At 37.4% G+C, this 21,453-nt stretch overlaps 1 protein-coding gene across 12 annotated transcripts in view; it reads left to right on the plus strand.

Moving 5' to 3' along the window:
- TOPBP1 (DNA topoisomerase II binding protein 1) overlaps positions 1-21,453 on the plus strand; it is a 46,836-nt gene that overhangs the window by 1,029 nt on the left and 24,354 nt on the right. For 9 of the 12 annotated variants that reach the window (XR_006288917.1, XM_027826734.3, XM_007064311.4 and 6 more), the window contains exons 2-15: positions 609-696; positions 1,650-1,784; positions 2,392-2,535; positions 5,521-5,702; positions 5,827-6,020; positions 7,798-7,977; positions 8,706-8,875; positions 9,334-9,497; positions 10,866-11,113; positions 11,507-11,826; positions 12,676-12,848; positions 13,586-13,797; positions 15,946-16,244; positions 20,586-20,759. Coding sequence is in view for 11 of the 12 variants with exons in the window: in XM_027826734.3 (XP_027682535.1) it covers positions 616-696; positions 1,650-1,784; positions 2,392-2,535; positions 5,521-5,702; positions 5,827-6,020; positions 7,798-7,977; positions 8,706-8,875; positions 9,334-9,497; positions 10,866-11,113; positions 11,507-11,826; positions 12,676-12,848; positions 13,586-13,797; positions 15,946-16,244; positions 20,586-20,759 (2,676 nt within the window). In the remaining variant the exon portion in view is untranslated. Of the gene's footprint in view, positions 1-75; positions 314-608; positions 2,536-5,520; positions 5,703-5,826; positions 6,021-7,797; positions 7,978-8,705; positions 8,876-9,333; positions 9,498-10,865; positions 11,114-11,506; positions 11,827-12,675; positions 12,849-13,585; positions 13,798-15,945; positions 16,245-20,585; positions 20,760-21,453 lie in introns of those variants that run through there. The other 3 variants (XM_043540798.1, XM_037890273.2, XM_043540801.1) reach the window with 3 other exon arrangements.

Raw genomic sequence — 21,453 nt, forward strand, 5'->3', positions numbered from 1 at the left:
TTTTCCTGGGGAGGTATTTACATCGATGTTTTAGGTTGTATTGTGTTGAACGAAGCTTCCGTGAGAAGTACAGCACTTCTAGGACCCGATCACAGTGTCCCGTGGGAAAGCCCAGGGGTGACATACTGATAAGGGACTCCCCGGGTAAAGGAGGTCCATGGAAAGATAACGCAGCCCAGGACTGTGTTCTCTCTCTGCCCTGAGCTCAGCACAGCTGAAGTGGAGGATGTTGTGCTTAGGCCTACCCAGTACAGTTCCTCGTAGCCCCGGCGAACTCTCCAGGCAGTAAAGGGAGGGAGAACTAAGCCAACAGGTACCTGATCTCCACCCCTACTCCGTTTCTGCATCAGAGAGGGTGATCTCTGAGATATATTGATCCTCTACATACGACAGATATTGGGGCAGTATATGAGCAAATTAGAAGCACTGACATTTCCGGGGGTGAATTCTTTATAACGTTTGAATAGATTTGTTCAAGAAAGTCCAAAAAAGCAATAATTTATGTGGAAAAATAAGTTAGGTACATCTCATTAATGCAGGTCTTGAATACATAACAAAGTTATTCTGAAAACTGGTACTTCAACGCTTTTTTTTGTTTCATCCATTAGTTAAAGGATGAAAAGTGACAAGGAACCATTTTTTGTTAAATTTATAAAGTCTTCTGGAAACACAGAATATTTTTTTAAAGCTCTTGAGGTAAGCACTTTTGGTACCACTATCAGCTGCTTTTTTCTGAATTTAGTTTTCCATTTAATTATTTTCATGGTTATTTGTAGCCTATTAATGCATATATCTGTAAATAAAATATATTGTTTCTGTAAGATGGAGGCATTTAATGTTAGATAATACAGTTGCCTTGTTTAACTTTTTTTCTACAGCAAGGGTCAACATTTTCTTTGTTATATATTTTTACTAATTTATAGTGGGTTAGTTTCACTTCTTAATACAGTGGAGAATTCATATAGTGAAATCATTGTTTTGTGAAACCGATTTCCCTGTGGCCCCAATCCTATAAGGTGCTGTATGCCTCTGGAAACGTGCTGAAGCACTCAAAACTTTTGGCCCAATCCTGCAAACAGTCGCTGCCTGGCATAGTGCTTACTACCGTGAAGTGGTTTTTTTAAATAATTGAAGATAGATTGTATAACCTAATTAAGAACCTTGACCTCTCCAAGGAGCAAATTGTCCCACAGGGTTTGAATTAATTTATTGAAGGGATGAAATGCTGTGCCTTGGTAACTAGCATTTGAATGATCATCCCGATCATACAGTGGTTGTAGAGGGCACTCAACAGGTTCCAGAACAGAGTGAGCTGCAATCCTGAGGGTTCAGGTTCCTCATCCACGCTACTATAGCTTCATTGAGGAGGGTGTCAAGTCATTTCTCCCCTGGGAAGTCAGTGAGAGTTAGAAGGCTCTCAGCACAGATGAGGTCCAATAGATGAAAATTTGTACACTGTACATTGCAGTGGATTGAAATAATTTGATATTTTTGTTCAACTTCACTACAAATCGATTCTTGTATACTAATTTTGCTATAAGTAGTTTCAACTGGATATGCTTTTGCAGTTGCTGTAGGATTCATTTAAAAGAATTGTCTAACAAAGGGAAAGGAATTTAAGTATATTGTTGTTTCATGTTTTCTTGCAGTCCATAAAAGAATTTCAGTCAGAAGAATATCTCCAGATCCTTGAAGAAGTGCCAGCACTCAATATAAAAGAGAATGACAAATCCCTTTACATCTGTGACCCTTTTAGTGGCATTGTTTTTAGTCACCTCAAAAAGGTTTGCTACCCACTAGATTAGTTACAAGTGTCCTATTCCTTTCTAAGGAATGCTCATATACATGATCCTACACATTTTCTCTTTCTGAATTCTATATACTGGCTTGTAATGTACACAGTGAATATGTGTAATATGCTGTTAAACAGAGTTTCAGTGGGAAAATTGCAAAGGGTAGGAACAGCATAAGAGGGAAGGCCAGACAAGGGATTCAATCCTTCAGTCTCAATGGCCTCTGCTTCTACAGGACCTGTGACCACCTTTTTTGTTTCTCCCAGTTATAGAGCAGTCTGGGAAAATGGCATGGTTGCAGTGATCTCTGAGATGTTGCAGTAGCAAAGGCCAGCATAGCCAGAGATCAGTGGCGCTCCAGACATTTCCTCTGTTACCTATGTTGGGGCCAGCTCTATTCCATGTGAGGATTTCCCTATGTTTGAGCAATCCCCAGCCAATCGGTTGGTCAGTTTCAACCGCTTTGTGTTGCTGGGATGGGATGTTGGATATTCCCCAAGATAGGTTTTTTTTGACAAGATTCCTTTTTTGTGGGAAAAGTGTCACCCTTCCTTCCATATTAATCCTCTTTGATCTTTTTGTTTTATTTTTGTTGCAGCTTGGCTGTAGGATCGTTGGACCACAGGTAGTCATATTTTGTATGCAGCACCAGCGATGTGTCCCGAGAGCCGAATACCCTGTTCATAATATGGCCATGGCTGATATAACAATATCCTGTACTAGTCTTGAAAAAGAAACTAGGGTAATTCATTACAATATATAATGGAAGAATAATTGTTCAGCTAGATTTTTGTGACCTTTACTTCCAGATACAGCAGTAAAAAGATTTATTGGTTACTTCTTTGTAAATGCATTTTGCACTTACTGAAAACTTTTAAGTCAGGAATACAATTCAAATATATATAGAAAGAGTTATTTTTAAATGATGATGATGTGACGCTTATTTTTTCCATCTGAATAATTTTTGGCCCTTTGAATGAGTTAAAGTTCCCATTCTAATCTTTTAGATGAAGAAAATATCTGCAGTTTTACTTTGGGTGTTTGGATGCATTTATCTTTTTCTCAGTTGATTACTTTGTTTAAAGAATGATGTTATCAAAGAGATCAACAGAAACCTCAGATCTGTGTTATACAAGTACTATGTAGAAAAAAATACTTCATTGGTTGTTTGGGGGGGCATAGGAATAATTTATAATTAACAGCATTCATGAACTGACTTGAGATCTAGATGGATTGTCCAGCTAGTTGTCTACGGCTAAGATGTCACAGACCATATAATGTGTTACTGTTTATTTCAAACTATAAAGTAATTAAAGATTTAAACTTAGGCTACTCTCAATTTCTGTTAAATATTGAACATTTTGATTACACTGTATATTAAGGTTTCATTTATAAAGGCTTAATAAATTATGAATGGATGTTTGTCTAGTTAATCAATTAGAGTCCAGGTTAGTAAGTGTCTTATAGTCACCTATAAGAACTTCTACTGATGTGCTTATAGTAGGGCTGTCAATTAATTGCAGTTAACTCATGCAATTAACTCAAAAAAGTTAATCGCAATCAATTGCACTGTTAAACAATAGAATACCAATTGAAATTTATTAAATGGTTTTGGAAGTTTTTCTACATTTTCAGATATATTTATTTCTACTGCAACACAGAATACAACGTGTACAGTGCTCACTTTATATTATTATTTTTATTACAAATATTTGCACTGTAAATATGATAAAAGAAATAGTATTTTTTCAATTCACCTCATACAGTCTCTTTATCGTGAAAGTGTAACTTACATATGTAGATTTTTTTTTTTTGTTACATAACTGCACTCAAAAACAAAACAATGTAAAATTTAGAGCCTACAAGTCCACTCAGTCCTACTTCAGCCAATCTCTCAGACAAACAAGTGTGGTTAAAATTTGCAGGAGATAAAGCTGCCCACTTCTTGTTTACAATGTTACCTGAAAGTGAGAACAGGCGTTCACATGGCACTGTTGTAGCCGGCATCACAAGATATTTACATGCCAGATGCACTAAAGATTCATATGTCCCTTCATGCTTCATCCACCATTCCAGAGGATGTGTCCATGCTCGATAACGGTCCAAAGCGGAGTGGACCAACACATGTTCATTTTCATCATCTGAGTCAGATGCCACCAGCAGAAGGTTGATTTTCTTTTTTGGTGGTTTGAGTTCTGTAGTTTCAGCATCTGAATGTTGCTCTTTTAAGACTTCTGAAACCATGTGCCGCTCCTCGTCCCTCTCAGATTTTGGATGGCACTTCAGATTCTTAAACCTTGGGTCAAGTGCTGTAGCTATTTTTAGAAATCTCACATTGGTGCCTTCTTTATGTTTTGTCAAATCTTCAGTAAAAGTGTTCTTAAAACAAACGTGCTGAGTCATCCTCCGCGACTGCTATAACATGAAATATATGGCAGAATGTGGGTAAAACGGAACAGGTTACATACAATTCTCCCCCAAGGAGTTCAGTCACAAATTTAATTAACACATTTTTTTTAATGAGCATCAGCAGCATGGAAGCATGTCCTCTGGAATGGTGACCGAAGCATGAAGGAGCATAGGAATGTTTAACACACCTTCTTGTCACCTGTTGGGAATGGGTGATGTCCATCTTGATTGAATTGGCCTCATTAGCACTACAAAAAGTAATTTTCCCTCTGTTGATATTCACCCCTTCTTGTCAACTGATGAGAATAGGCCACTTCCACCTTGATAGAATTGTCCTCCTTAGCACTGACCCCCGACTTGGTAGGGCAACTCCCATCTTTTCATGTGCTGTAATATTTTTCACTCCATGCATCTGATGAAATGGGTTTTAGCCCACGAAAGCTTATGCCCAAGTAAATTTATTAGTCTGTAAGGTGCCATAAGGACTCCTCATTGTTTTTGCTGATACAGACTAACACAGCTACTGCTCTGAAACCTGTTTTAATGATAAAGAGATTGCACTACAGTATTTGTATTAAATGAATTGAAAAATACTATTTCTTTTGTTTTTTTCAATGCAAATATTTGTAATAAAAAAATAAATACAAGGTGAGCACTGTACACTTTGTATTCTGTGTTGTAATTGAAATCAATGTATTTGAAAATGTAGAAAACATCCAAAATATTTAAATAAATGGTATTAACACCGTGATTAATCACACAATTAATTGCGATTAATTTTTTAATTGCACAATTAATCACGATTAATTTTTTAATTGATTGACAGCCCTAGGTTATAGCCATGTATAACACATGGTGTTCATTCTATATCATGCTTATGGCATCTATTACTCATTTGTTAACCCTTTATAAGCTATTTATAAATTTACTCAATAAAAATGACAACATTTTTTCTTAAGTGACTGTTTCTGTCTAGTAATAGTATGTGATGTGGATTCCTGGGTAGTAAACAGAACACAGGCATTTTTCCTTATTTAATCTGGATTGTAAATGTGTTCTGGAGGGCGCAATCCCCTGGTATCCACTATTTTACAATTTTTAAAGGGATTCCTTCAAAATTGTTCATTTCTATGTAGGCAAAAGATATTTTTCTGTTTTAAAGGTGCCATAAAGTTAAGTTCCAGGAGAAATCATAGGACATGGAGTAATCTTTTTTTTAAAAAAAAATAAGCAATATTAAAATCTACTTCTTGTTGTTTGACTACTTTATCTTTATTTGCGGATTTTTGTTTTGTTTGTTTGTTTTTTTGCTCTTTAGGAAGAAGTTCATAAGTATGTACAGATGATGGGTGGCCGTGTGTACAGAGATCTCAATGCATCAGTAACTCATCTTATAGCTGGAGAAGTTGGCAGCAAGAAATATTTAGTGGCTGCTGCTCTGAAGAAACCCATATTGCTTCCTACTTGGATAAAAGCATTGTGGGAGAAGTCCCAACAAGGGTAAAAGAACCACTTTTTCTATTAGGAAATATTAAATCTTGTACTGGTTCTAGACTATACTTATTCCTTTGGAGTTGTGTTGGAAAAAGATCTGTCTTATTTTCTTTCTTTTTTTCTCCTGCAGTATGATTAGATACACAGATATAAGCATGGAAGACTTCATTTGTCCTTTGTTTCGTGGCTGTACAATCTGTGTAACTGGCTTAAGCAGTGTGGACAGGAAGGAGGTGCAGCGTCTCACTACTGAGCATGGTGGTCAATACACAGGGCAGCTCAAGATGAATGAGTGCACCCACCTCATTGTTCAAGAGCCAAAAGGTAGATATTCTTCAGTCAATTTAAGTTTGAAGGGACAACGTAGCATAAAGCTAAGCATGTGCACAAGTGTTTGGAGAATCAGGGCCTAAGTCTGTATCTGTTTCATTATGCTGTTATTATTGCCAATGCTGTTAGGATAAATATATGCAAGAAGAGTGATACAGAGTATTCTTAAGGGAAGGTGGAAATGAGAACAAAAAGGGACACACAAGCAGAGACCCAAACGCTATCAGAGGAGGAAGGGGAGAGGCCTTCAGAAAAGAAAAAATAGAATCTAAACTAAATTTTGATGAAATTAGGAGACTTAGGAATTTCAATGATGATATTAATTGGATTACAAATAAACTTGAAGATAAAATTTTCCCACTAAAATTTCTGAATTTCCTCTTACGCAAATAAAATTAAAGCACTACATTGTTCTTTGTAGTTTTGTTTGAGACACACTGGACAGAATTTTTAAATTTCCTCCCTACTTTTCCTGGGCAATTATTTTGTGATTTCTCTTTTCCCCTCTTGAAGCCCCAAGATCTTGTTATGGCAATTCTGTCTCTGGCCAAAGAGCTTGGCATAGCTCCTTTAGTGGAACTGTCAGCTCGGCAGAACAATGTGAGGCAATTTCGTCACTGGGTCTGAATGCTTGAGTGCTCAGATACCAGAATGATGAAAGCAGTATAAACACCTGTATAGATACTTCCAAAACATGTCAGTCTGGAATTTGTGAGCCAAGTAAGACTTAAAATCTGATTGCAACATGACAGAATGTGCTAATGCTGACTGCCCCATTTGATTTTTTTTTTTATTTGATTTTTTTTATTTTTTAATTTAGGACCGTTTTAAACAGCTCATTATAGATGAGATTTAATATTGTTGATATCTCAGCCTACCATATATTTTAATTTTCTGTACACAATACAATTATATTGGTTAAAAGGTTGCAAAAGTTTTAACCTTGGATGTTTTGCAACTTTGGTGCCACAACTGCGAAATATATCTCCCTAATAACATGGTCACAAGATGACTTTTTTGCTAGCTGACAGTTGTTTCCATTTTAAGTATGTGAAGAAAAGTATGCATTTGCTTTTATATATAATATATTTTAAAAACACATAGTTTTTAGTCCGTAAAGTAATGATTTCAAATTCCATAGCAGAACTTTGGACTAATGTCTAATGTTAGCACTGCAGTGAAGTACAGATGAACTACAAAACTGATATTTTATAGCATCCTGTAAGTGGTAAGTATATTAATCATAAATAGTGCTTAGTATGATTATTATTTAGTAGTATTGCTGTTCATCTGTATCTGACATTTAGCAGTTTCTTCTGCCAATTTCTTGTTGCGGTTCAGATGGATGTTTAAGATCTCGTGGCAGTTTTCAAAACAGAAAACGTAACAGATAAAAATGTCCGAGGATGTGTTAGACTTATTTGGCTAGTGTGCTTGCACTAGCATACCTAACATTGCTTTTAAAGCAAATTAGGATAGCTTGATTATGAAAGGTGTAATATAAAATCAACAAATAATCTTTTATATCATAGGCAATAGTGCTGTCAAAGGAACCAAATTACATTGATACAGCTTTAGTGAATTTGATGTAAACTGCCACTTGGAATAGAGAAAAAGCCCCTTGGTATTTGAGAATGTATTTGTAATTACCACTTCCAAATGCAGTTTTTGTTTTAACTTTCTTGATTTTGCAATGTGTGGTCATCCTTTCAGAATTGTCACTTATTGGACTATTAGCCTTTTATTGATTGTGATTTGTCTTTATATAAAGGTCAGAAATATGAATGTGCCAAAAAATGGAATGTGCAGTGTGTGTCCATCCAGTGGTTTTTTGACAGTATCGAGAATGGCTTCTGCCAGGATGAGGCAATGTATAAGACAGAGTCTGTACAAAAGCAAAATACCACACCCAGTACATCAACTCCTACTAGCCAAGCTAGCAAACCTGACAGTAAGTAAGACATCTCAGTACACTGAGTGAGTTGATGAAATTTCAGTTAAGAGAAAGGAAATGTTTGAGTTGAGTGGGCTGCTACCAACTCTAACTGCACTAAAATTTTGGTAATGAGGCCCTGATCCTGCAAACACAAGCTTAAATTTTAGTACATGGGTTTATTCACATGCTTGAAGTTAAGTGTGTGTGTGTTTGCAGGGTCAGGGCCCAATTTTTTTTATATATATGTGTGTATGTGTGTGTATTTACATTTGATATGAACATAGTCTGCTCTTGGATATTGCCCTCCAATGCTCCTAAGCGGACCAAAAATACAAATATATATATTTTGGTCCGCTTAGGAGCATTGGAGGGCAATATCCAAGAGCAGACTATGTTCATATCAAATGTAAATACGTCTAATTTAGTAGATGGCCACAAAGCTGATTGGGCAGAATAATTTTTCATAAACTGTTCTCCCACATCTTAAGGCTGACAGTTCTTCAGGAGAAAGAGGAACATGAGTTCTGTGTAAACACCGTTGCTACTAGTGAGAGCATACTGACTTCTGGTGTAATGAAACCCTACATTTTAACAGAGGCTGGACTATGCATTATTGTGGTTCTCAGGTTTTGTCTTCCTTATTAGCATGGTAAAATCATATTTGACAGTCATACATTCTGTTTGGTTAAGCAGTGGGAGAGACTAACTTATTTTCCTCTTTTTTATTTTAACTTTATTTAAAGGTCGTACCCTTTCAGATGTCAGCCACATTTCCAATATCAGTTTGAATGGCATTAATGAAACTGCATGTAGCTCTGCTTTGAACAGCAGGCTGGATCCTCCTCCTGATGATCTGGAAAATTTGGATATCAGTTCTTTTCAAGCCCCTGATGATTTACTAGATGGGTGTCGAGTAAGTTTAACTATGTACAATTCTGAAATGACCAGTTATCCTTTGGATGCAGCTAGTTTGGGTCTTCTGTAGTTATTGCTACAGTAAAATGTTAGTCCTACTCCCAGCACAAAGATATAATCTATTTCAAGATAAACCAAACTAGACTGTTTATAATGTATTTGGGGTACTGGAAAAAGTGTCTTCAAATTGGAGTTGGTTAAGATGTGAAGCAGTATTGGCAACTTTATTTAATGGGAAATATTTTACTGGCATTTCCTTCTGTTAGTGGGAAGTTGAGTTGTGCAAGACGAAGTCACAAGGATGAGCACTGAGGATGGAATAATTTCTTTTTTGCAATTTTTGATAAGCTAAAGCTTGTGTATTTGTATGTTTCTTTGATTGGGTAATGAACGGTATCAAAATACAGCTACTTCAACCAAAAATATCTTACCTTGTTCTTTTCTTTCTCCTTGCAGATTTATCTCTGTGGCTTCAGTGGCAAGAAGTTAGATAAAATGAGAAGGCTTATTAACTCTGGTGGTGGTGTTCGATTTAATCAGCTCAATGAAGATGTCACCCATGTTATTGTGGGAGAATATAATGATGAACTGAAGCAGTTTTTGAACAAGACTACTCACAGGTTCTGATAACTATGTTGCTTAAAAGACACTTCCATAATCATGTTTCCTCTTGTAAACAAAGAAAATATGTATTGATTAAACTTCTTTTTTTTTTTAAACTAAATAGCTGTGTATACCATAGAGATAAAAATGGTAAAGACCATTAAGTTGTGGTAACTAATCAACAACATTTTACCACTGGGAATAGTGTTTTTTAGGTAGCGTATCTCATAGATTCATAGATACTAAGGTCAGAAAGGACCATTATAGATTCATAGATATTTAGGTCAGAAGGGACCATTATGATCACCTAGTCTGACCTCCTGCACAACGCAGGCCACAGAATCTCACCCACCCACTCCTGAAAAACCTCACCTATGTCTGAGCTATTGAAGTCCTCAAATCGTAGTTTAAAGACTTCAAGGAGCAGAGAATCCTCCAGCAAGTGACCCGTGCCCCATGCTACAGAGGAAGGCAAAAAACCTCCAGGGCCTCTTCCAATCTGCCCTGGAGGAAAATTCCTTACTGACCCCAAATATGGCGATCAGCTAAACTGTGAGCATATGGGCAAGATTCACCAGCCAGATACTACAGAAAATTCTTTCCTGGGTAACTCAGATCCCACCCTATCTAACATCTCATCACAGGCCATTAGACCTATTTACCATGAATATTTAAAGATCAATTAATTACCAAAATCATGTTATCCCATCATACCATCTCCATAAACTTATTGAGTTTAATTTTAAAGCCAGATAGATCTTTTGCCCCCACTGCTTCCCTTGGAAGGCTATTCCCAAACTTCACTCCTCTGATGGTTAGAAACCTTCATCTAATTTCAAGTCTAAACTTCCTGGTGGCCAGTTTATATCCATTTGTTCTTATGTCCACATTGGTACTGAGCTTAAATAATTCCTCTCCCTCTCCAGTATTTATCCCTCTGATATATTTGTAGAGAGCAATCATATCTCTACTCAACCTTCTTTTAGTTAGGCTAAACAAGCCAAGCTCCTTGAGTCTCCTCACATTCAACAGAAAAAAAATATTAGCTGGTGAGGATTATATGAAAATTCTAGAAACCCTAAATATTTGTGATAAATTACATTTTCTTGGTTGTATTTCTTGTAGAAAATATGTGTAAAAATCCATAGTCTCAAACTTTGAAATATTCAAAAAATGCTAAAGGCTGCAGTGTGGATAAAACTCAAACTTTTTTGTTGTAACTGAAGTCAGATGAGTGTCCCAAACTTCTTACAGAAACACAAGTGTACTTGTAGAGTGAGCAGTGTCTGAGAGGAAAAAAAATATGACTCTCAAACCCATTTTAACTTGTCTTACCTGTGTGTGTGTGTGTGTGTGTAATATAAAAAAATAATTTTATTTTGTAGGCCTCATGCAGTGACAGCAAAATGGTTGCTGGAGTGCTTTGGTAAGGGTTACTTACTTCCAGTGGAGCAGTATATCCCTCTGAATTACCAGCCAATAGAAAATCCAGTTTTGGAGCAACCTGGAATTAAACGAACTGTTCCCAAAAGTAATAGTCTCACAAAAAAAGAAGCTGTAAAGCTTGTACAGCACCAGAAAGCAGATGAAGATGACCTCCTCTCTCAATATGTGAATAATGATTCCACATTAAGTAAGTTCTGGTCCAAGCACTTCATAAAAAGACAAAATTTATGTATAGCTCTTATGAAAAATTTGTGGTGCCATCTACAAAGATGGACATAGAAAAATGTAGTTACCTGATTTTAATCATATGTGAAGAAATTGCGATTCATACCCCGTAGCATGTACGTTTTTAAAATCTTGACACGGTTTGTATATTAATTTCCCTATTGTGCTTAAGAAAACAACATAAATTAGATGTAAGCATGCCTCATATTGAGCAGTTTGTAAATGGAATCTAAAATTTTGGGTTCCAGGACTGCATTATTTTCAATTAATAACTAATAGGATGGTTGAAACTCATTTTCTCCCTTACATCCCAGTGTGTGAAATTTTCATCAAGTGGTTATTTTTTCTTTTTTAGTTGAAGTTGAAAAGCTAGAAACTGGTAACTTCAGTGATGCTACGCATGTTACCATTCAAGAAGAGAAGCAGTCCTCTATCTGTCATAGTTCACTGACTGAGACTTCTACAGTGGTTGAAGAAGGCTTATTCAGCAGAAAGAGGTTCCTTCTTTTGGGTTTTGGTGAAGAGGATGAGTCCTGCATTGTAGAAATTATAAAGGAGAATGCTGGGAAAGTTCTACCGCCTCAAAACAGAGCAATTGCAGACTATGCTGTGGTTCCTTTACTGGGATGCAAGGTGGAGTCAACTGTAGGAGATGTTGTTACAAACACATGGATGGTAAGGGTATACTGTAGAGCTATGACCAAATAAATATTAGTGTTAGAAATATAGAAACCAAAAACTTATTGATGGTTATATTTTCATTAGAACAGAGGTTTTAGCTTTGTTTAATTTGTGTACACCAAATTAAGAGAGTGCTTTAATGCACTTCTTCTTTATAGGTATGTCTTTTACCTGTCTCATTTATTTCTTCCTGCTTTATTAAATCAGATTCTGACTTAGTGGCACAAAGACTTTGTACACAAGACTCTGCTCTAGTTTCCTGCATAATAGGGTTATGAAGAGAGAGCTAGGTGCAGTTAAGTTGTGAATGACATTTCTGTTTTAACATCTGTTTAGTAAGCTATCTTTTTTTCTCTTGCCCCACACTTCCCCATATCTCTCTAATAACATATGTAGCTGTATCTGGGTGATGCAATTGCGGGCTGACATTATAGCTCAGGTGGTCAAACAGTTAAATATGTTGACCTAGATAATGCTTAGCACCTGGATTAATTGCCATTTGGTGTTTTTCATTATTAGATAATTAACTGTGAAATAAAACCCATGCTAACTCTTATATTGGGTTTTAAAATGTTTTAAAGCCGTATTCATTGTTGGAAAAATAGAAATTTAGAAGGCTTAAATCTTAATGTGAATTTGACTGAAACTTTCTGGATCTTTTGAAATAATTTATCTGACCACATATAGAGTAATACATGTTCTAATTTGACCTTGAGGCACAAAGACAAAGGATGTCTTGCTGTTGATTTCATAAATCCTGTAGTACAATGGCTGAAATAATGTTTGTCATATTCTTTTCTCTTGGCTTGGTTCTCATTTTCATTTATTTCATCATTTTTTAAGATTATGTGTGTAGAACAGCAGCTCCTTTTAAACCCTCAGTCCAACCCACTTTTCACCCCAGTATCAGTAATGGAAGGAAGCACTCCTCTGGAAGACTGTGTACTGTCTTTCAGCCAGTTTACTGGTGCCGAGAGAGACTCCCTGGTGTTCTTGGCAGGTCTTCTTGGAGCGAGGTATGGAGTCTGTTGCCACTTATGTTCATTTTCTGGCATCTAAAAATTTTTCAAGTGTTTAGTCACATTAGAGAAAAAATGAGCAAAAAACTGAGTTTAGAGTTAAATTTTGTTCTAGACTTCTTTAGTTTTACCATATGAATAAAATCCAAATGTTGAAATATTGTGATCTATAATTTGGTTCTGTATTTCCCCCCTCCTTTGTCATTACACCTTCTAGAGACAGTGTCTTTAAGTGTTCAGATATTTGTATATGACACTAGTGAATATCTGTTCTAAAAAATGGCTCCTAAAAGGTGGGGGAGGAAGACTGGGTCATTTGTGGTTGTCCATACTTACTTGGTCAATGATTTTCATGGAGTTTGCTCATTGTACAAGTAAAACCTTTTTTTCTCCCTGGTTGCCAGCCATAAAAACTCAGCCTGAGATATAGAAATTTAGCTGAAGTTTTTGGCTTGTGCATTGTCATCAGTTTAAAAAAAAAATCTGTAGCCAACTCTACCCCCATTCCAGTTAAAAGTGTGCACCACATTGTCTTTAGTGGAGTTGTACAGGTGTAAGTGAGGGAAGAATGTGGCCCAGCTTTTGGAAGTTAGTTAACAGTTCTGTTTATGATACCCGAGCAGAACTAGAACCCAGCTCACTCTTCCATACCTTTGTTGGCTCTGTAGTGCTAATAGGAACAGTCTAAACAATGACTACGTTTTTGAATGGTTACTTATATACGCTTATTTCAGAGTCCAGGAATTCTTTGTGCGAAGAGCCAACCCAAAGAAAGGAATGTTTGCCAGCACCCACCTAGTAGTCAAAGAGCCAGATGGTTCTAAGTATGAAGCAGCAAAGAAATGGAATTTACCTGCAGTCACTATGGCTTGGCTCTTGCAGTCTGCAAGGACAGGAAAGAAAGCAGATGAAAGCAAGTTCCCAGTTGAAAATGTTAATGCTGGAGGTTGGTTGTCTTTTGTGTTTTCTTGTTTGTTTTAATATACCTTAATCATGCCATGTTCCACTGCATTGCACTGTCGTTAAGAGAAATTTTTGAGTATAAGCTGATTTCTAATACTTAGGACCTTAAACTATTAAAACCGAAAGACTTTTCATCTTATAATTTACTTTTTGATAGTTAAGATGTTTATTTTTTGCCTATCCCTAAGCTTAGACTATAAAGGCTAGTCGTTTCCACTTGTTTATAGTCTGTGGTCCAGATCTTTAGCTGGGGTAAATCACTGTGTAGCTGTACTGAAGTCAATGGAGGTATGCTGATTTATATCAACTGAGGATCTAGCCCAATGTCTAGTTATTTGCACTTTCTGGTTTACACTCCTTTACATGATACTGTTGTGTTAAATTGTAAAACACTGTGGAATAGTGTTTAAGTCTAATTAAAAACTGTTTTACAAGAGAAGGAAGGTTCTGTAAAACGTTCTTCTCAACAAAACAAACCTTAAATTACTTGACAGTGCCCCTTTTAGAATTGAGACGCAAACTGGACTCATTAATACTGAATACCAACTAACTCACTAGTTCTTACCAATGCATTTGTGGGCTCCATAAAATTGTAGTGATTTAAAAACATACCTGCAATACTGCATTCAGCTCTGGGCACCTCAGTGCCAGAAGGATCTTGACAGGTTGAGTAGGAATTCGGAGAAAAGCAACAAAATGATTAAGGGACTGGAAGGAATGATTTTATGTAAAATTATAAAATTACAATTATATATGTTTGACAAAAAAGATAATTCAGACTACAAGTCATATTTATGTATGGGTATTTGAAGTGTGTAAACTCCAAGGGCCAGTGTCTGTTGACTTGAATGAAACCAAGATTTGGCCAAAAGAGGGAGCAGAATTTTACAGGGTGGCCTAAGGGAGTGTAATTAGTAGTAATGGAATGAAACTGAGCAAAGGAAAACCATGCAGCCTGAAAATGAGGGGGGGAAATCCTAATTTTGAGGGTTTTTTTATTTAATATTTGTATTAGAGTAGCAACCAGAGGGTGTAAACTGGTTTGAGGAGCTGTAGTACTAGACTCTGTACAGTTGTACAGTTTAAGACCACAAGGGACCACCAGGTAGTTCTACTTGCTATATATCACAGGCCAACAACGCCACCCAGCACTATGAAGTCCCGCTTCAAAAAGCGTACAATTAAATATAAAATGTGAGTCTTCCAGAGGATGCGTTAGAAGCCCTATTACTGAAGTCATTTAAAAGCTGGGTTGGCAAAAAGTTGGAGAATAATACAGCAGAGAAAAGTTGGCAACATGATGGACTAGATTGCCTAACACAGGGGTCGGCAACCTTTGGCACACAGCCCATCAGCTCTGTAATCAGTAATCCGCTGGCGGGCCATGAGACATTTTGTTTACGTTGACCGTCCACAGGCACGGCCCCCCGCAGCTTGCAGTGGCCGCAGTTCGCCATTCCTGGCCAATGGGAGATGCAGGAAGCGATGACCAGCACATCCCTGCGGCCTACACCACTTCCCACAGCTCCCATTGGCCAGGAACAGTGAACCGTAGGCACTGGGAGCTGTAGGGGGCGGTGCCTGCGGATGGTCAACGTAAACAAAATGTCTCATGGCATGCCAGTGGATTACCCTGATGGGCTGTGTGCGGAAGGTTGTCGACCCCTTGCCTAACAGATCTTTTCCATCTCTGATTTCTCAGATTCCTCAGCTTTACCCAGTGCTGATTAGCAGTATTTATGCCATTAACATTTCAGTCTATGGTGAAGCTGCTGGTCATTAAAGAGAAAACAGGTGAGTATCTGTAGCTTTTCAACTGTGTCATAATTAAATGTTCCTGTTCTTGGTTTAATACTTTAAAATTCACTGAAGCACAAGACAGTGTGAGAGAGACAAGGGTTACTCTTCTTTTAGGCATTTAAGGCCTAGCACAGTAATAATGTGGTGTAGCACAAGCACTAGTGTAGAACATAGGAACTTAAAAACAAAAATCCTCCCTTCGTTTTAGAACATATGTAGAACAACAAAATATTGGATAAATAAAGTCCTTAGCATAATGCAAGTATATGCATATTTATATTAAGGGAAAAAATTGTGGTGCTTAATTATAATTTTCTTTATTTCATTTAAGATAAAGAAGAGAGTTTAATGAGTCAGTCCAACAAGACAGAGACAACTATAATGTCTTCAGATATACCAGACCATCCTAGCAATCTCCTTGAAGCTGGGAAGAAAATAGCTGTGACGCCTCTTGATGTGAACCGGTTCCAGAGTAAAGCTTTCCATAGTGTGATCTCGCACCATATTGGGCAAAAGCCAACCCTTCCTGCAGAAGGAAGACTGATCCAGAAAGAACCATCTTTGCATCTTGACACACCATCCAAATTTCTTTCCAAAGATAAGCTCTTCAAGCCTTCATTCGATGTAAAGGTAAACTCCTTTGCAAGTTTCTAAGCCAGTAGTGCCCCCAGGGTCATATGTGTGTGAATGAAGAAGGCACAAAACCCCCTATCTAACCTTTTGTAAAGAGTGCGTATTAATAACACACAAATAAAAATACTTCTAGGATTTTTAGTTTGGCAGGCAGTTCTGAAAATTCACTTGTTCTAAGGGACGGGGTTATTAGAACTGATACTTAAAGCATATAAAAAAAATTAAAGCATGAACATTTTGAGAAATAGATACTATAGCACCCATAACAAAGCCCAGTGTGCCTATTGCAGTATATACCAGAGGGTCCTAAAGCAATGACCTATGTTACCTAGTCTGTGTTACTCTTTTAAAAACAGAGTGAAATTTTAGTAGAAGAGTAACAGTTTTTGCCAACTGCCATAAAATAAACAGTCTGTATTTGGCCCATAGTGAAATAGTTTCCAGTGGACTATGTACACTTCTAAACTTATATATTTAAGCTTTCTTGCTCATCCTTCAATATTAATTTCCTTGTAACATTATTCTTTGATTCTCCTTTCCCCAAGCATGCCCTTGATTTTCTGTTGCTTTTGGCTTCTACAGAACTACTACTTTACTGTGATAATCCTTATACATCTGAAAGAACAGTAGCCATTATCCCTCTCATACAAAGATGTAGTTGCATGAAAATAGAGAAAGAAGTAGGTGAAGGGGAGACATTTGTCTTAAAGGTGGCCTGCAAATGGAAAAAAATAGACTGGATTTTTGCCCTTTTCTGCCTCTTTCTGTTGCATAAAAAAGGTCATTTGCCTTTTGTTTAACCTTAGATATATGAGTGCTGGATTTCTTGACTGACTCAAGTGTTTACTGGAAGCTTACTCAGTGGAGGTGCTGTATATAAACAGAGAGCTCTTTTCCCCAATTAAGTTAAACACTGTTAAAAACAACAAACCCCAAACAGTTTGAATATAAATCTCACTTCCTTTCTCAGTTAAGCCAGTTTCACACACACGATTTCTCTGCTGTCCTAAACTTATTATTTTCCATTTATCCATAACGGCTAAGGAAAAACAAAGTGGACAGGACCACAGCTTCTAATTTCAAGTAGAGGGCAGTAAATTTGTAGATGGGTGTGGTATAAATACCTTTTCAGACTATTTTTAGGCATTTCTAAAGAGGCAAATAGAAAAAAACTGGATCTGTGCTCTAGGTCATATTTGAATAGATATAAAGAAGAGAGTACAGAGAGAGGCTAGTCCTGTGGTTAGAGCATGGGACTGGGACTCAGGAGATCTGAATTTGGTTCCTGGCTCTTCTTGTGGCAGCTAGAAGAAAGCGAGTAGGGGAGAGGTAATTTTAGATTTGATTCTGACTAATAGGGAGGAATTAGTTGAGAATTTGAAGGTGAAAGTTGAAGAGTTTGGGTGAAAGTGTTCATAGAGTTCGTGATTCTAAGGAAAAGTACGAGGGAAAACAGCAGAATAAAGACAATGGACTTCAAGAAGGCAGATTTTAGCAGACTCAAAGAATTGGTAGGTAACATCCCATGGGAAGCAAATCTAAGGGGGAAAAAAAGAGTTCAGGAGAGTTGGCAGTTTTTTAAAGAAACATTGCTTTTGTGCCTTTACTAACCTATCCCAATGTATAGGAAAAACAGAAAGTATGGTAAAAGACCATACTTAAGTAGGAGATCTTCAGTGATATGAAACTCAGAAAACAGTGATACAAAAAGTGGAAAGTAAGTTAAATTATGAAGGATGAATATAAAAAAAACCCACACGCATGTAGGGACAAAATTAGAAAGGCCAAGGCAAAAAACAAGATTAAACTAGCTAGGGACATAAAAGGTAACAAGTAAACATTTTACAAATAAATGAGAAGCAAGAGGAAGACCAAGGACAGAGTAGGCTCATTACTCAATGAGGGGGGGAAAGATAACAGCAGAAAATGCAGCAATGGTCAAAGTGTTAAATGCCTTTTTGTTTCACTTTTCACTGGAAAAGTTAGCAGCGATTAGACGACTCACATGGTGAATGCTAGTGTAAATGGGGTAGGATCTAAGGCTAAAATAGGAAAAGAATGATTAAGAATTACTTTAAACAAGTTAGATGTTTTCAAGGCAGCAGGGCCTGATGAAATACATCCTTAAGGAGCTGGCTGAAGAGGTCTTTGAGCCATTAGTGATTATCTTTGAGAACTCATGGAGGATGGGAGAGATACCCCAGGACTGTAAATGGTCAAATATAGTGCACCTCTACCCCGATATAACGCTGTCCTCGGGAGCCAAAAAATCTTACCACGTTATACATGAAACCACATTATATCGAACTTGCTTTGATCCACTGGCGCGCGCAGCCCTGCCCCCCCCGGAGCGCTGCTTTATCGTGTTATATCCGAATTCGTGTTATATCGGGTTGCGTTATATTGGGGTAGAGGCGTACTTATAAAAAGCGAAATAAGGACAACCTAGGGAATTATAGACCAGTCAGATTAATGTAGGTACCCAGAAAGATAATGGAGCAAATAATCAATCAATCATATTTGTAAGCATCTAAAAGAAAATAAGGCGATAAGTAGCAGTCAACATGAATTTGTCAAGAACAAATCATGTCAGACCAACCTAATATGCTTCTTTGACAGGGTAACAAGCCTTGTTGATAAGGGGGACGCAGCCCACTTTCATAAGGTTTTTGTTACTGTCTCACATGACCTTTTAATAAACTAGTGAAATACAGCCTAGATGAATTTACTATAAGATGGGTGTACAACTGGCTGGAAAACTACTCAGAGAGTAGTCAAACTGGAGAGGCATATCGAGTGGGTCCCGCAGGGATCTGTCCTGGGTCCAGTTCTATTCAATATCTTCATAAATTATTTGGATAATGGCATAGAAAGTACGCTTATAAAGTTTGTGGATGATACCAGGCTGAGAGGGGTTGCAAGCAGTGTGGAAGACAGGATTAAAATTCAAAATGATCTTGACAAACTGGAGAAATGGTCTGAAATAAATAGGATGAAATTCAATAAGGACAAATGCAAAGTACTGCATTTAGGGAGGAACAATTAGTTACACAAATACTAAATGGGAAATGACTGTCTAGGAAGGAGTAGTGCAGGAAAGGATTTGGGAGTTATAGTGGATCACAAAATAAATAAGAGTCAACAATTTACCACTGTTGCCAAAAAGACAAGCATAATTCTGGGATGTATTAGCAGGAGTCTTGTAAGCAAGACACAAGGAGTAATTCTCTCACTCTATTCAGCACTGATAAGGCCTCAGCTGGAGTATTGTGTCCAGTTCTGGGCACCACATTTCAGGGAAAATGTGGACAAATTGGAGAAAGTCCAAGGAGAGCAACAAAAATGATTAAAGATCTAGAAAACATGACCTCTGAGGAAAGATTGGAAAAAAACTGGGTTTGTTTAGTCTGGAGATCAGAAGACTGAGGAGGGACATAAGTCTTCAAGTACTTAAAGCGGATATTATAAAGAGAAGGGTGATGATTTGTTCTCCTTAACCGTTGAGGGCATGACAAGAAGTGATGAGCTTAAATTGCAGCAACAGAGATTTAGGTGAGACATTGGGAAAAACTTCTTAACTGTAAGGGTAGTTAAGCAATGGAACAAATTATCTAAGGAGGTTGTGTAATCTCTATCATTGAAGGTTTTTAAGAACAGGTTAGATGAGGGGTTCTCACACTAGGGGTCGTGACTCCTCTGGGGGTAGCAAGCTTATTACATGGGAGGGTCGCGAGCTGTCAGCCTCCACCTCCAAACCCCGCTTTACCTCCAGCATTTATAATAGTGTTTAAACAGAAATAAGTGCTTTTAATTTATAAGGGGGGGGTCGCACTCATAGGTTTGCTGTGTGAAAAGGATCACCAATACAAAAGTTTGAGAACCACTGGAGACAAAAACCTGTCAGGGATGGTCGAGATAATTCTTAGTCCTGCCTCCATGCCAGGGACTGGACTAGATGACCTGTTGAGGTCCCTTCCAGTCCTACATTTCTATGATTCAATAATCTGTATTTCCTCAATTCTCCATCTGTAAAATTGAGATGTTACTTTCTCCTGTCCTTCGTCTGTCTTGTCTATGTAGATTGCAAGAACTGTGGGGTAAGGGCTGTCTTTTGCTATGTCTGTATAATGCCTAACACAGCGGGACCGCAATCTTGTTTGGGGTCTGTAGATTCTACTGTAATACAAATAAGAAGTGGTTTGGTGTTTGAATAGTATGAAGCCTTAATGTAGATTGCATTAGGGGAGCCTGCTGTTCAATGAGAGAACTTTTGATCCTGGAGAAAGGATAGTTCATCTATATTGATTCAATTATTGTTTCTTTACTCCTTTTTGGTAGGATGCCCTGGCAGCTTTGGAAACTCCAGGGGCTCCCAATCAGAGAAACAGGAAGCCGAGTACTCCTCTTTCTGAAGTCATTGGCAGGAACTTGAAATTAGCTCTGGCAAACAGCACTCGTCATACAGCAGCTCTTACTGCCAGCCCTCAGCTGCGGGCTGCACAAGCAGAAGTGGTAGGATTATGCTCTTTTTAAAATTTAGTTAATTAAGAACATGCGGTGTAATCATGTAGTTGAGTTAGGAGATGCTTAGCTTTACATGAGAGTTATGAATCATGTTGGCTTTGATACTGTATTTTGATATGTTCAGGCAGAACATTACCTGTCCTTTTGTTTCAGTTGAAAGAGGCAAGACCAGTAATTTTGACTCCTAAAAGGCAGAGAAACTCATTTAAAGATGTTTGTTCTACTGACCTGGTTTAACAATTGTTAGGCAATATGTGTATATAAACATGTAACTGTTGATATTCCATAGTTCTAGAACTTGTAGCTCATCACTGTTAAGGAATTCCCAGTGTCTGGTGTCATGAAAACAGTGGGCAAGGGGTAAATACTTTTACTCTGATTAACTGTAATATTGGAGGACATCCATTATTGTCTGTGAAGTGATTGGAATTTATTTTTGTCATGCATCTCCCTTTCCCCCCATCCTCTTAGAGTGCTGTTATTGCTTCACTTACTCGGAAGCAGGAGGCAAAATATTTCTCACTTTCACCTCCACAATAAGATGAGTTTTGCTCATGTTCCTAGTAGTGTGTTTACATCTCTTTCCTGGAAGCAAGGAGCACAGTCTTTTCATGATTCCTTTTTGTACTAAATCTGATCTATCATGCAGAGAGCAAAGTTAGAGAGAATAGAAAACAGAAAT

The sequence above is a fragment of the Chelonia mydas genome, chromosome 2, assembly GCF_015237465.2.
Source record: "Chelonia mydas isolate rCheMyd1 chromosome 2, rCheMyd1.pri.v2, whole genome shotgun sequence".
NCBI classification, from domain to species: domain Eukaryota; kingdom Metazoa; phylum Chordata; order Testudines; family Cheloniidae; genus Chelonia; species Chelonia mydas.